Here is a 14358-nt window from a genome sequence, read left to right on the forward strand (position 1 = left end):
GTGTAAGAAAACATATTAACATGAAACAAATAGTGCTGAAATTAAATACAATCAGTGCTAAAATGAAATACATAAAATTAACTGCAGTTGGACCTCCATATATCGATGTAGAAAATTGCCGTAAAAAAAATTGATACACGGAAACTATCTTATTTTATCATAAAAGTAAAAGTATCCTAAAACATTAAAATAAAAACTAATTTCCGTGTATGAAACCTCATTTATAATTTATACGAGCATCGGATTAAATGAAAGTTAATGATTAGAAAATTAACAGAAATTACATTTTTACGCCAACATACATCTTCATATTCTTTGGCAATTCAACTTGATCACAACATTGGGGATTTTTGTTTTAGCAATGTGATAAAGAGAAAAGTAAAAAATCAATCTATTTAACTTGAATGATTTTTACTGAAGCGGAATGATAATCAACAGACAAAAGGGATAACTTGAAACTGATTTTACAGTGTTACTGGTTACAACTAAGATTTGAAATAAACTTGAGAGAATTTAAGAACTTCAGAACTGATTAACGACTTAACTACACACCCTTCAACCCCAGATTCCATATGAGTTCCGTAGCCACCTTTGGTGAACATAATTTTCTTCTCTAACCTTCATTTTTCATGAGACAGTCTTAAGTGGAAAAAAATCTACGAATGTCTCGAAAAAAGTTTCGATATATAGAGATTTTTTTCGATGTATAGAAACAATTTTTCTATATAATGAACATAGAAATTTGCTGGGATTTTGATATATAGAAAATTTTGATATGTGGAAGTTCGATATATGGAGGTTCGACTGTATATCAATTCACAAAATGTTTACAGTTTTTTTAAATATTGTTATGTTTTTATGATTTGTGTGTATTTTATCTAACATGGTATTAGATTTTTTTTTAATGTGTAAATTTTTGTTTTGATCCATTTTTCATATTTAATGCTAAGTACTAGAGTGTTGTGTAGTTAAAATACATTTACTATGCCATATTTTATATCCTTTTCATTTTCAGCAATATTTGGAGGCCACATGCTAGGAGTAAAATCAATTAGTGGTTTAGCTTTCTATGATTGGGAATCATTGGAACTGGTTCGCAGAATTGAAATTCAACCAAAACATGTAAGTCTTCTCTCCTGATATTAAAATCCTTTTTTTTTTGTAATGTAGATAAGTTATTTCCTGATGATAGTAAACCTTTCTTTTCTTATGTTAATGAGTCTTTTTTTCCCCTTAATGTCTATTAGTTAATTCTTCTTTCCCAATGACTCTTATTTAGTTGTTCCGTTTTCATAAGCTAAATTTCAGGAGGGGATGGCAGGCTAAAATTTCTCATTGCTTCCTTTAAATGTAGTCCAGATGGGAGACCCTCATTCATGAATTATTTAAAAGTTTTCAATGAAAGCTCTAAAATGCAGAAATCTGCCTTATTGGCTTGTGTGTGAAGTTACCAGGGTAGCTCCCGCTTGTAAGAATCTGTTATTTTCTGTAAGGATTCTACCTCCTTTGTAAGAACAAAAAAATAAATGCAAACATTTAATCCTTTGTTTAAAAAGATAAATATGATTCTGAGATTGTTTAGAAATTAATTTTCAAGTACTAGGAAATTAAATATTGAATTATAGTTTATCCCTGTATCGATTTTATCATGTTTATTACTATCATCAAAACATGATACAATTTTATACTGTTTAAAATTTTAATTAAAAAAACCATAAAAATGAAGAATAAGATTGGTTTTTAAAAGGTAAGAGAATAAGTTTTTGACTAAATGAATATTTAAAACAACAATTTAACTCTGTTCCTTTTGGCAAGCATGTTCTCTATTCCTAGAGCTTCTAAAATTTTATTTCAAGAGATTTTTTCAAGATTATAATTACCTTAATATTACAATGTAAAATGCACACATTTGCAGGGAACTCTATGCACTTGTTTTGGAATTACAAGGAAATCCTTTTTCAGCGTTAAAGAAGTGTTCTTTGGGTGATGTCTGTTCATCCATAAGCTCACTTCTTATGAAATACAAAAAGGTTTTTTCTTGTAATCCTGAAACACATGTCTGCAGTTTTGAGGAACTTAGATAAAGTGATGGAGAAGATGGGATATTTTATGTAACAAAAAAAGTTTTACAGTGTGAAAACCAGGGTTCGAAAATATCCGATATTTTGATTTATATTGGATATTATGATATGCATCCAATATTTTCAATTAGCACAAACTAAAGTCTTCCAAATAGTAAAGATAGTAATAGTAAATTATATTTATTAAATATTTCATTTTAAATTTCTATCAATTTTAATGGAGTTAATTTATCATTAGCTGTTTTATTTACATTTAGCTGTTTATTTTTCTTCTGTTAGCTACTTTTACCATTATATAATTCAAAAATAAATAATATACATTAGTCAGTGCACAGTCATAAGACATTTTCTTTTTTCGGAACAATGTTTAATATTTAACTGGGTACTTTTAATATGAATTAAAATTGTTGCATTACCAATAATTTTATGAATATAAAATACAAGTAAAATAGGAATATTATATTAGTGTTATATTAATGATGTATTAATGCATCATAAAAATATAGTACATAACTTTTTGGTTGTTTTTAACAATAAATGAACAATATAACTGATTAGTATGCATATTATATTGAAAATACTGTAATTAAAAAAATGAATATCGAAAATAGCTAAATATTGTGAGATTTTCAAAATAAATATTGGATATATATCGTGATATGTATCATGATACATATCAACGAACCCTGGTGAGAACATAGCAAAAGGTGTAAATACTCAATTAAAATTGCTAAATTTTCTCTCCCTCCGAAAAAGTCATAATCCCTTCCAAACATAAATCTTGGAGGGGAGTATCCTCTTCACTCATAAATTTGAATTTAAACCAAAGTTGTAGATACTTACCAATTTTAAGTTGAAGGTAATTTATAATCTCTTTGATAACCAGGAATGTACTAAATGTGAAAAAACATAATTTTTATGCGCAAAACCTACCCACAGTAAACTTCCGATTATCGGCGGTCGGATTATCCACGGGTCTTTCCACATTTTTTTTTACTTATGGTTATGTTGTTTGTTTTTAGATTTTACATATAATTTCTATATTCAATGTTAGAGGATGCAATGATTTTAGTTATAACTTAAATGTATCTGAGAGTATTATTAAGATTTTTTAGCTATTGTATACACTAAATATCGTTTTTACCTATTATTCGGATTATCCGTGGTTCTCGTGCCACCCTATTCCGCGAACAATCAGATGTCTACTGCATATGTATTTTCAGATTACTAAGGAGCCCTCTTATCAATGCAAACTTGTGAGTGTTAAGTAAAAGCAATTAAATTCAACTGAATACTTAGCAATGAACAATTGCTGTGCCCTAGTAAGTTAGTCTGTGATTTCCTTGCAGGTTTTCTGGTCCGAAAGTGGTGAGCTGGTCAGCATTGCAACTGATGAATATTTTTATATTTTGAAATATAATGCTGAGGCAGTAAGCAAAGCAAAACATTTCAAAACAGAAGTTCCAGAAGATGGTATTGAAGAAGCATTTGATGTATGTTTGTTTTTTAAACATTTTAATATCTTGTATGTATATGCATTAATATTTCTTTACAAAACCGATTTTCATCAGGCTACATTCACTTTCAAAGGTTGACACATTAACGCTCTTGCTCCATAAAACTCAATAGAATCATTTTAAAACGAAAAAGAAAAAAGTATATACTGTATTTAGAAAAGTCTTGCTCTAACACTTTTCTAAACAATGTAAACTAACACAAGCTTGCTCTAAACAATGTTGGAATATAATTTTTAGAAAATTATACAAACCTATTTTGAGTTGCATTTTCAGCCTTTTTTTTTTCCTAAATTATTTGTTGCATTCATATTCTGTAAAAGATACTTCCAGACCTTGTAAGTTTTGTGTTTAGGAAAACACATATTGGTGTATAAATATGGATATACAATCGGGCCCGCTTATTAGAATATCAGTTAAAAGAATATCCCATTTAATGTAATATATTTTCAATGTACCAAGCCGTTGATGTATGTATTTTAATCCTGTTTAATGGAATATCCTGCTTATTAGGATAATTTTTTGCATGGAAAATTGGCTATTCCATTAAGCGGACTCGACTATATATACATTGAAATGCTGAAATATTACCATATGCATCTCCAACCTGATCTGCATGGACGCCTGATGTCTTTTGAAGATGGCCAATGGTAAATTGTACCAAGTGTTCAATTAGTGGTCAACACCAGGATATTCCAAGACAATGACGTTTTAGTTTTGAGCTCCCAGTCTATAAAATCCCTAATCTACTCAGTAGGATTAAGATCCAACTAATTTAGAGGCTTGCTGGCTTCAAATGAAAATTTTTCCCACACTTATTCTCATATACCCACTGGCTTAAGAAACCAGAATGTAAATTATAAATAGAATACACTTCTATGATACATTCAAAATATCCCCATGTTTGTTGTGTGTAAATGATGGTGATCATGATTGTAATTGACATAAAGAAACATTTTAATGGCGTCTTTTGCGACCAGGAGAGGCAGATGTACTCTGCTTAGAAACACTTCATTTGCTCTTCCATCAGTGATGTTTCCATCAATATTTCTGAGGGTATACTCTCAGTAATCCATTATGCACAATATGTGTATGCAATCATATACTATGTCCATAAATTCTTGAGGATAAGACCCAAGGATGATAAGAGTTCCAGGTTTTCCATGGAGAAGAAAAAAACTGGTAAAATTAAAGTTTCATATTTTTCGAAAATTAACTTTAACTACCGCTGTAACGATTAATAACAACTCTTGATGTGCAGCTATAAGGGTCCCTCAGTAAAACTTTTAACCAGTAGCTTAATAATTTCATTGTTTTAGGAAAATTTTAAAATGTGATGATAGAATCTGAATTACAGATGAAAGTTTTTGAAGCTTGATGGTATATGCTATGTGTCTAAAAAATGTTTGAGAGTTTTCAGCGTATATGGTGTATAACCGGGAATACACCTGTCTTCCATTTTATTCAAGTATTAATTTTTTGCCTATAGTTGATTTTATTTCAGCTAGTGGAGCTCACCTGATTTCTTTTCTTGTACATGCTGCATGGATGTTCCACTCTGTGACATCTATCACTGGTATTGTCATCAGTCATCCGCGATGCAGTGGTACTTGCTATGATAGATTGCAAAAAAGAAATTGTACAGTGGTACTTAGTCTCAGGATCTCCCCCCCCCCCCTAACAGTCACATGTAATTTGACGTGGTGACCTGATCGGTAAGGTATCAGACTTGTGACTGGAGGGTCTCGGATTTGATGCTAGCTGGTAGAAAATCCTCAGTCTTCGTTAATGGTGATTGGGGGACGTTAAATTTGCTCATGGTCACCAAGTCCTCCAAGTGGAACGATACCTCTGGGGGTGCTGGACCAGGGGTTGATCTGGATCAAAAAATCAGAGCTGTCTTTAGGGGGAACCCTGGAGTAAAAAGTGAAAAGTCACATGTAATTAACAAACTGCATCGTTATCCACACCAGAAACTAGTGCTATTCTCACCTGATCATGTGCATTTCACTTTATCCTGGTGAGTGCATCAAACAGAATGGGAATGGTCATAATAGTTTAGCTGTTCAATATAGCAGTATTAATGCATGTTTTATTATTGGTTTAATTTTTTGTTTTAAATTTCTAGGTTCTTGGTATGCATCTGGAATGTGTTAAAACTGGATTGTGGATTGGCGATTGTTTCATATACACAAATTCTGTTAATAGGCTGAATTATTATGTTGGTGGTGAAATAGTTACCATATCTCATCTTGACAGGTAAATATCATATTATTGTAATTTAGTGTTTGCTCGATGAATCAAATATTTTTAAATAATTGGCTATAATTCAATTGTTAACAACTTTAATAATGTGTCCATTCTTTAGTGTGTTATATCTTTTTTTTTTTTTTTTTGCAATTTCATATTTAAGTTTGTTTTTTGACTAGCTACAGTAAAATCTAGTGGTGTAATGTTAAATTTTGTATTCCTAAGTGGAGATGAAATCAAATTTTCGCAAGAATTTAGGCTAAATGTTTTTTTTTACATTATATTCTATTTTCCTTAATTTTTGTTAAAGGTAGTTATGATAAATATTGCATGGATTGATAATTGTCTCATGTTTCCTTGGTTTATTAGTGGGTTTTTTTTTCTTTCTTTCTTTTTATTTATTTATTTAATTATTTTTTGGAAGAAAGATTTTTGACCCCTTACAGAGTAGTAACTAAACTCAGAGATTATGGAATCATGAAAAAATTGTAATGTTCTAGAAAAGATTAAAAATTTAAAGAAAAAAATTAGCAAATTTGAAAGAATTTTCGATGAGTTTTTCCTCTTTCATCATTTTCAGCTAATCCTTAAATTTCAACAGTCATCTTGTTTAATATTAATCATTGTTGCTTTACTAAAATGTGATGCTAATGTTACTATACTAAAAGTGCATTTGTCAAATGTTGAAATATTCAATTCTTTGCTTCCCTTCTGTTAGGTGACAAGTGAATTTAAAAAAAAAAAAACGTTTCTTCTAATTTAAAATATCATATTTAAATAATATTCTATGACCATTTTTGTGCAAACTTTTATATGTCATCAAGTTAAACACTGAATTGCTGGTTTAAGTTTTTTTTTTTTTTTTCACTTTTTTCATGTTGTATGGAATAAATATTCTAGTTCTTCAAAAACTAAACTTAGTAAAGCATGAAAACATGAAAATGTAGTTAGATTTACTAAGACTGGAAACAAAAAATGTTGACTATACACAAATTGCACTACTGTATTATAGAAAAGGGCCATTATACACCCAAAACAGTTTCTTCATCACAATTAACTAGTGTGTCGAAAACCTATGTTGAATATCTCAAAGCAGTTGTGTAGTGCTTTTTCAATAAATAGACTAGGAAATTTTTGCTGTTTTAAGACTTTTTTTGGTGTGTTTAAAGGCATTTTTAGAGATTTAATAAGGCATCAAAATCTGCTTTGTTACTGATTATTACTTTTTCTTTTTTTATGTGTATATATTTTAACGTAGTGTATACATAGTAATTTGCAAAATATACTTATGAATTCTTATGTTGCGAAAAATCTGCCATTTTGAGTGATTATATTATTATTTTATTTTTTTTACATTTGTAATTAGGGCAATTTTATGTTTTATTAGGGTGATGTATTTACTCGGGTACATTCCAAAAGACAGCAGATTATATCTTGGAGACAAGGAATTGAATGTTGTTTCTTATTCTCTTCTGCTTCCTGTTCTGGAGTACCAGACAGCAGTTATGCGCCGAGATTTTGAAACTGCTCACAATGTTCTGCCCTCAATTCCTTGGGAGCAACGTACACGTGTTGCTCACTTTTTAGAAAAACAAGTAAGTTTGAATGTTTGTTTGATAGCTAGAATCCCAGTTTTTTTTTTTTTTTTGTGATTGTTATTCTGAAAATTTTTTACTCATTTTGTCTTTAATTGCAATCAGAGCTGTAGTTGAAAAAAATATTTGGGGGGATGCAACTTTTTATTGGGTAGGTGTCATGATTGGTGATTTTTGTTTGGCCAAAAATGCACTGTTTAAATTACTTGTGCAACATTTAATTCAAAAAGTAGACATTATTTTTTTATTAAAAAAAAAGTTGGTTTGACACTCCATTTACATTAAATTAGCAGTATTCTGACAATAATATGCAAATATTTTGGGGAATGTTATCCCCTTTCCCCTTTTCCAACTACAGCAATAATTACAGCAATTTAATATGAAAAGATTAATCTTACACTGCTTTATCAGGTTAATTAAATTTTAATACAAGGCTCAAGTGCATATATGGAACCAACACAAAGTGCATCTGTTTCTTAGTATTTGTAACTTGGCATCAGTGTCTAAATTATTTCCCTTAACAATCAACCAATATTTTATTTTTATAGAATGTTTTACAAGACTTGTGTATTTTCTGAACTGCTGGGGTAATTGTTTTGTGATTGTTACATGCCGGAATTCTGTTCCTAGCCCCCCCCCCCCCCCTTTACCCTTGAAGCCAGGATTCCAGTTTTGCTGATAAATTTTTCAAATTTGCCTCAATATAGTATATCTTTTGACAGACTGATGTAAAAGTAAGAACCATTTTTCTTATTTTTTTTTTAAATGGTAATGTTCACATAATGAGCAAGTTCATTTAAAGAAGCTTAAATAGATTATCTGCCAGTGAAACAATCCATTTACTATTTTGCATTGTTAATCTCAATTGTTGAAGAAATGGCATTACAGTAAGTTTTCTTCATTGAGAGTGGAGATTAGATATTAATGTACCCCCTTTTGAAAAGGTGAAAAATCAGTTTTTACAAACATATACACACAAGTTTTATACCAAGGGTGAATTGGTGCTGGAATATCAGTCCAACACTGCTTTTGTGGATAATAGTTTCTTTTCAAATAAAATGTTTCATTTAGTTTTGTTGATTTCAAGTTGTATACTGAGCATTGCCTTCAAATCAAGAACTCTAGGAGCCTCCCCCCCCCCCCCCCCCCCTAATGCTGAAAAAAATAGACATTGCTCGTTGGCATTCTGATACCGTAAACTTTCCGAATTCATCACTGGCAAGCACAAATTTTAATACTTTGCAACTATTACAGATGTTTTTTTTTTATCAAATTAACCATCTCCCCTGAAACTTCATTTTGTCATATAAAGATGGGTTAATATATGATATATTCGGACACATCATTTAGTAGTTTTTGTAATTCATGTGTTGTGACTAGGGTTCGCATGCTCCTTACAAACTCCTTATAAACTCCTGCTTTTTAAGAAATGAAAATCCCTTAGTCTAAATTTCTGACGATTATGTCAATAATTAATAATAATATACATCTTGTAGACTTGTTAAAGTACCATTCTAATATTTTTTTGCTTTAATAAATTCTATTACTTGCCGTTTTTGGACTTTTGAGGCTTTCATTTTGATTAAAGCCATCTGTTTGCATCCAATTTGAGAATCAAATTTTTCTGATTGTTGATGATTATTATGCTTTTTCATAAATGAAATTTCTTTTTATTCATGTAAAAATCACTAAGTTAAAATTTTCTAACGAAATTCTGTGTTCTTTATGAGAGTCAAAAAGTTAAAATCTGAATCGCTGGTTTAATTTGATTTTTCCTTCGTTCTTTTTACTTTTAACATGTTCACTTAAAATATCCCATTCTCTTTGCATCCGCTATGGGAATAAGATTTTTTGCATTTATAACGCTTACTATCCCTTGTGAAGAGGCAAAGTAATTAAGTTGTTTATATTTTTATTAAAATCATTAAATGAAATTTTTTTAACAAAATTCATGCTCTTTAAGAGTGTTGAATGTCAGAAAGTTAAGTACGGAATCGCTATCTGAAATTAGTTTTTGTTCTAGCTATTTCAAGTGTTTTAATTCATAAGTAATATCTGTAGTTGGCAGAGTTTGTGATTTTTTTAATTAAAAAATTGGGATTTTTGAAAAAATTTAAATCAAATTTTAATTTTTTTTTTTTTACTATGTAGATATTAAAAACTTAACATTTATAAATTAACCTTTTATACAATAGATCAAAGAGCAACTTAATAGCTAAACAGTGGTTCCACTATTTCCTAGAATTAAATTTTTATACTTTTTAGAAGAAAAATTCTTAAAATTTGGCAGTTTTCTATGTTTATCAGCTTAGAGTCACATAAAAGTTTTGAAATGGTCTACAAAATTTTGATCTACTTTGAAGATTAATATAATTTATACAATTTTTTCAAAAGGATCCTTAATATATAAATTAAATATTCTGTTTTCAGTCTCGTATGAGTAACCTTATGTTTTTAAAATATGCCAAAATCTAACACAAGCTTTGCCAAAAATTGTTTGTTGTGTTTGAAGTTTGTCCTTCTGTGTATTGTAAATATTTCAATTATTTTGATAGCTGGAAGTTATTTTGGCCTCTTCTACTTTCAGTCGACTTATTATAGTTTTTATTTTAACAGTTATTTGTTTTTTGGTTCAGAAATTGTTAGGAAGTGCTTTGTTTTTGAGCAAATACTAATTTTTTATTCAATTTCAAAATAAAATATGTTTCAATGGGTACCCCCCCCCCCCCCTCTCATTTGAATTTAATTCTGAGTTGGCTCAAGTCTAAGAAGCAGTAAATGCATATTTTACTATAAATTTAGTATGTTTGTGCATTAAATGTTTGGTACAAAATAAATAGTATAAGAGTTGTACATAACTTTTTTGAAATTTTTAAAACATGCGTTTTTAAACAAGAAACTATTCTTTAAAAAGTAAAATAAACTCCTGCAAAACTCCTTATTTTTAATTTTCAAAGGTGAGTATGAACCCTGTTGTGACATGTTTAATACAGAGAATGGTATCATTATCAATGAGACAACACACTTAGTATGGAACCTCTTTACAGCTGAAGCTACTCTTGGTTTTTGAGCTAGCATCCGTTTTATTCATTTATCAGTAATCATCTTAACAATTCAATCTTAAAATATGAGAAAGATAACATTTTTTTTTTGCTAAAATTTTAGATGAATATCTTAATTTTCTTAAATGTGCAATTTATCTGTTTCAATACTGTTAATGAGATTCAACTGTTTTATGTGTATATATTTTCTTAGGGGTTCAAATCTCAAGCTTTAGTGGTTTCTACGGATCCAGATCATAAATTTGAACTTTCTCTTCAACTTGGAAATTTGAAAGTTGCATATGGTTTGGCAAAAGAAGCAATGGTAAGCTTTGTTAAAACATACTAAGAAATTAAATGTAGATTTTTTTTTTAAATCAAATTACATGCTTAAAATAATGGAAGTGCTGTATTTTGAAAAACGTTATTATCTGCTTTTGCATTTTAATGTTTTTAAACTAAAGTTGGAATATCCTACAGTCTGAACAGAAATGGAAGCAGCTTGCAGAACTTGCCATGGCAAAATGTGAATTCCAATTGGCCGAAGAATGCTTACATTACGCTAAAGATTATGGAGGGTTGCTTTTGCTTGCTACATCATCTGGAAATGCGAGTATGGTGGAAAAACTGGGTCAAAGTTCTGAGTTAGGTGGCATCAATAATGTTGCATTCATATCATATTTTTTACTTGGAAAGTAAGTTTCATTTGAATTAAAATGTACAAAATTTTTCTTATCTCTCTTATGTAGATTATTGCATAAATGAGTAAACTTGACTATGTAAATGATACAGATTTTTTCTTATTCAAAAAGTTATTTAATTCAACAGTTTTTCAAAATAGGCATTAGGCAAACTTATTACCAGGCTTCTAGTTGTAGTTGTCCCAGTGCTTTAAAAATAGTAAATTTAAGATGACTACTTTAAAAATAGTTATGCCTACCTAGTTTGCATGTACTATTCTGTTTCTGTTAAATTCCATTATAGTAATTGTTTCCTTAATTTAACCTGAAAAGCTTTTGCCAATGATTGTCACATTATTTTTTTTCATAGTATATTTTATTCACAAATGAAAACATAGTATTTGAAATTTAATTATTACTTGAGTATTAAGTATTGGGAACAGTTTTTGACTTGAATGTTTGTAATTCTTCCTGAGTCCAAGTTTTGCTCTTTTTTTTTACAAACTTTAATTTTGCGCATTTTTCTGATATTTTATTTTTTAAATTTTGTTCTGTATGTAGGAAAGAAAAGGCTTTAAATATGTTAATACAAACTAACCGGCTACCAGAAGCTGCTTTTTTTTGCACGCACCTATTTGCCAAGTCAAGTTTCAAGGTAATTATTGATGACATGGATATTTATATTTATTGCTTATCACCAAAACTGTTGACATAACAAATACAAAAAACAACAACAGGTTCTGGGCCCAACTAGGCTAGTTTTATGAATCCCCAATGAAGATTAATGGCCCTCTTAAAGCAATCTACCCTCTTGCTCTTAACAGCTTCTTGGGATAAGCTGTTCCAAGTGCCCATTACCATAATAAAGGATTAATTTTTCCTAATTTTCAGGTTAGCCTGACATATGAATAGCTTGAAACAATGACCTCTCGCCATGCTTTCCATGAAAAATTTAATCCATTAGCATCTTTCATTTTGATAACTGTAAACAACTGAATCATGTCCTGTCTGACCCTCTTTCGCTCAATCTATACATATTCAGCCTGGTATCATAAGCCATATTCTGGTATCATAATCTAAATCTGAAAGTCCCCTTACTAGCCCAGTAGCCCTTCTTTGAACCCTCTCCAATAAACAAGTACAGAAAATAAGTAAAGAACAGAAAGTAAATAAACAAATACAAAATTATGTACATATATATTTTTTGTTTATGAGAAATATTTTTAATTTGCTCAGAAAGCTAATACAGTACAACCTCGTTATCTCGAATCTCTTGGGAAGAGAAAATAACTTGAGATATTGAGTTTTCCTATTATCAAGGTTTTGAAAAAATTACACATGCATTACCATTACACACCCATATGATAAATATATTTATATATGTACTATGAGACCACTGTGCATGACAATTAACTAGTTATTTTGTAATGAGTAGCAGTTTTGACTTTCTCCTTTCATCTACTGACTTCAAGCCCATTCAAATTAAGCTTTTCACTAGCCATTTTGTGGAGTTAAAAATTCGGAATGATAAGGAACACGTTTTCCCATTTTCACTTGGGCTATGAAAAATTCACCTCTTGTCATCAAAGTGGTGAAACAAAGGAGTGTTCCAAAGAAAAGTACAAAGAGTCTAAGGCTTTGGGAAAACACTGAGATAAAAGTGAGTAGAGCACCCCCCCCCCCTCGACCATACCTACACAGATCTAGAGAGGGGCTATGACCCCTCCGAAAACCTTGTGAGTATAGGAATTTTTTATGAAGAAAAAAAGAAAGAAAACATGAGAAAATACCAAAATTTAACTCCTTTTTTTCATTTTCATAGAAATTTAGGTTTTAATTGGGAAGGAAATTACATCCCTCTCCTCAAAACAAAAATTTTTTTTGTGTACATTTCTTGCTGCAACTATAGACACATGGACTGTTTATAAATGCTGCTGTCCTCTAAGTGCACTTATTGCTCACAAGGGCAAAGAGAGTCTAAACTTGCGTTTTATGGCTTTAATTTCGAAACTTTTTTTGAGGAGAAGGCTTATTATCATGCTCCTCCATAAATGCCACGAAAGGGAACTAAACATTGATATCTTTCAAAGCAATAAATTATGCATAAAGTATTTTTCGGTACTAATATCATCTTAATTTTAAAAAATTCATTAATATTTCTGTTGTTATTTTAATATTCAAACTTGGTGTTAAAATTTCAAGATGGGTAGAAACGATGATTTTTCGGAAAAAATCAATGATCCGGCACTGTTTAACAGGTGACCATTAGAACAAACAACCAAAGAAAATTTTTTAAAAAAATCCCGATGGCCCCTCCCAAAATGCAGCTAGATCTACCACTGCCTCATACCTACACTCCCCTATTATCTCGTCCAAAACCCCTATTCTTTTACTTTCCAGGAAAAGGGGAAAAAACTGCAAGCAGATGTCTCTGAAACTAGTTCTACTACAAAAATTGCCAAGGAAAAACAGCAATTAAAAGTTGCTTCTTTGCAAAAATTGCGACATATCAAATTTCAAAAGAAAAGAGGTTTTAAAAAAAAAATTTCGAGATAACTGAAAAATTTATACAATTTCTATGTAAATTGCAGGGGGAAAATTTTCTTTCGAGATATCTAGAGTTTCAAGATGAGGAGGTTTGAGCTATCAAGGTTTTGCTAAATAGTTTGTTCCCAAATACCCAAGCTGATCACTGGAAATATGACATGGAAAATCTAAATCGTTCTTTCATAATTTAAATTTTACACCTTCCTTTTACATTGTGTGTAGGATGTCTCCACCCCCCCTGTCCTCCAAAGGCAATTGCTAACCCTCTCAAACACTACAAAGCACCCTGAATAAGAGATTCCCTAAAAAAGATGAACCCTTCACCCCTCCCCCTTAAAAATGCTATTCAATATGCTATGAAACAGCACAATGACTGAAGAGAATCACCATAATTTTTATGATTAAAGTAAATTTATCTGAAATAAGTGTTAAAAATATATTAATGTATGAAGTAAATTTACTATGTTCTGCAAAATGTAAAATCTTTTAGGATATTGTTTACGTCAATACAAATGCAATTTCAATTTTCTGAAATATGTCTGAAAGTTTACTAATAAAGCATTAATGTTTCTCTTTGAAATCTTAATCCAAGTAAATTGCTGTAAAACATTTTTATCATATTGTTTTACAGGGTTGTTAAATTATGGAAG

The 14358-nt window shown here is 30.2% G+C and overlaps 1 protein-coding gene across 1 annotated transcript in view; it reads left to right on the forward strand.

Moving 5' to 3' along the window:
• The window catches only part of LOC129226391 (coatomer subunit beta'-like), a 46741-nt gene that overhangs the window by 25563 nt on the left and 6820 nt on the right, over positions 1–14358 (forward strand). The window contains 9 exon segments of the mRNA XM_054860993.1: positions 1016–1122; positions 3431–3574; positions 5724–5854; positions 7233–7440; positions 10696–10806; positions 10962–11176; positions 11723–11777; positions 11779–11816; positions 14340–14358. Of these exon segments, the coding sequence (XP_054716968.1) occupies positions 1016–1122; positions 3431–3574; positions 5724–5854; positions 7233–7440; positions 10696–10806; positions 10962–11176; positions 11723–11777; positions 11779–11816; positions 14340–14358 (1028 nt within the window).

This window comes from Uloborus diversus, chromosome 7 (assembly GCF_026930045.1).
Source record: "Uloborus diversus isolate 005 chromosome 7, Udiv.v.3.1, whole genome shotgun sequence".
Lineage (NCBI taxonomy): Eukaryota > Metazoa > Arthropoda > Arachnida > Araneae > Uloboridae > Uloborus > Uloborus diversus.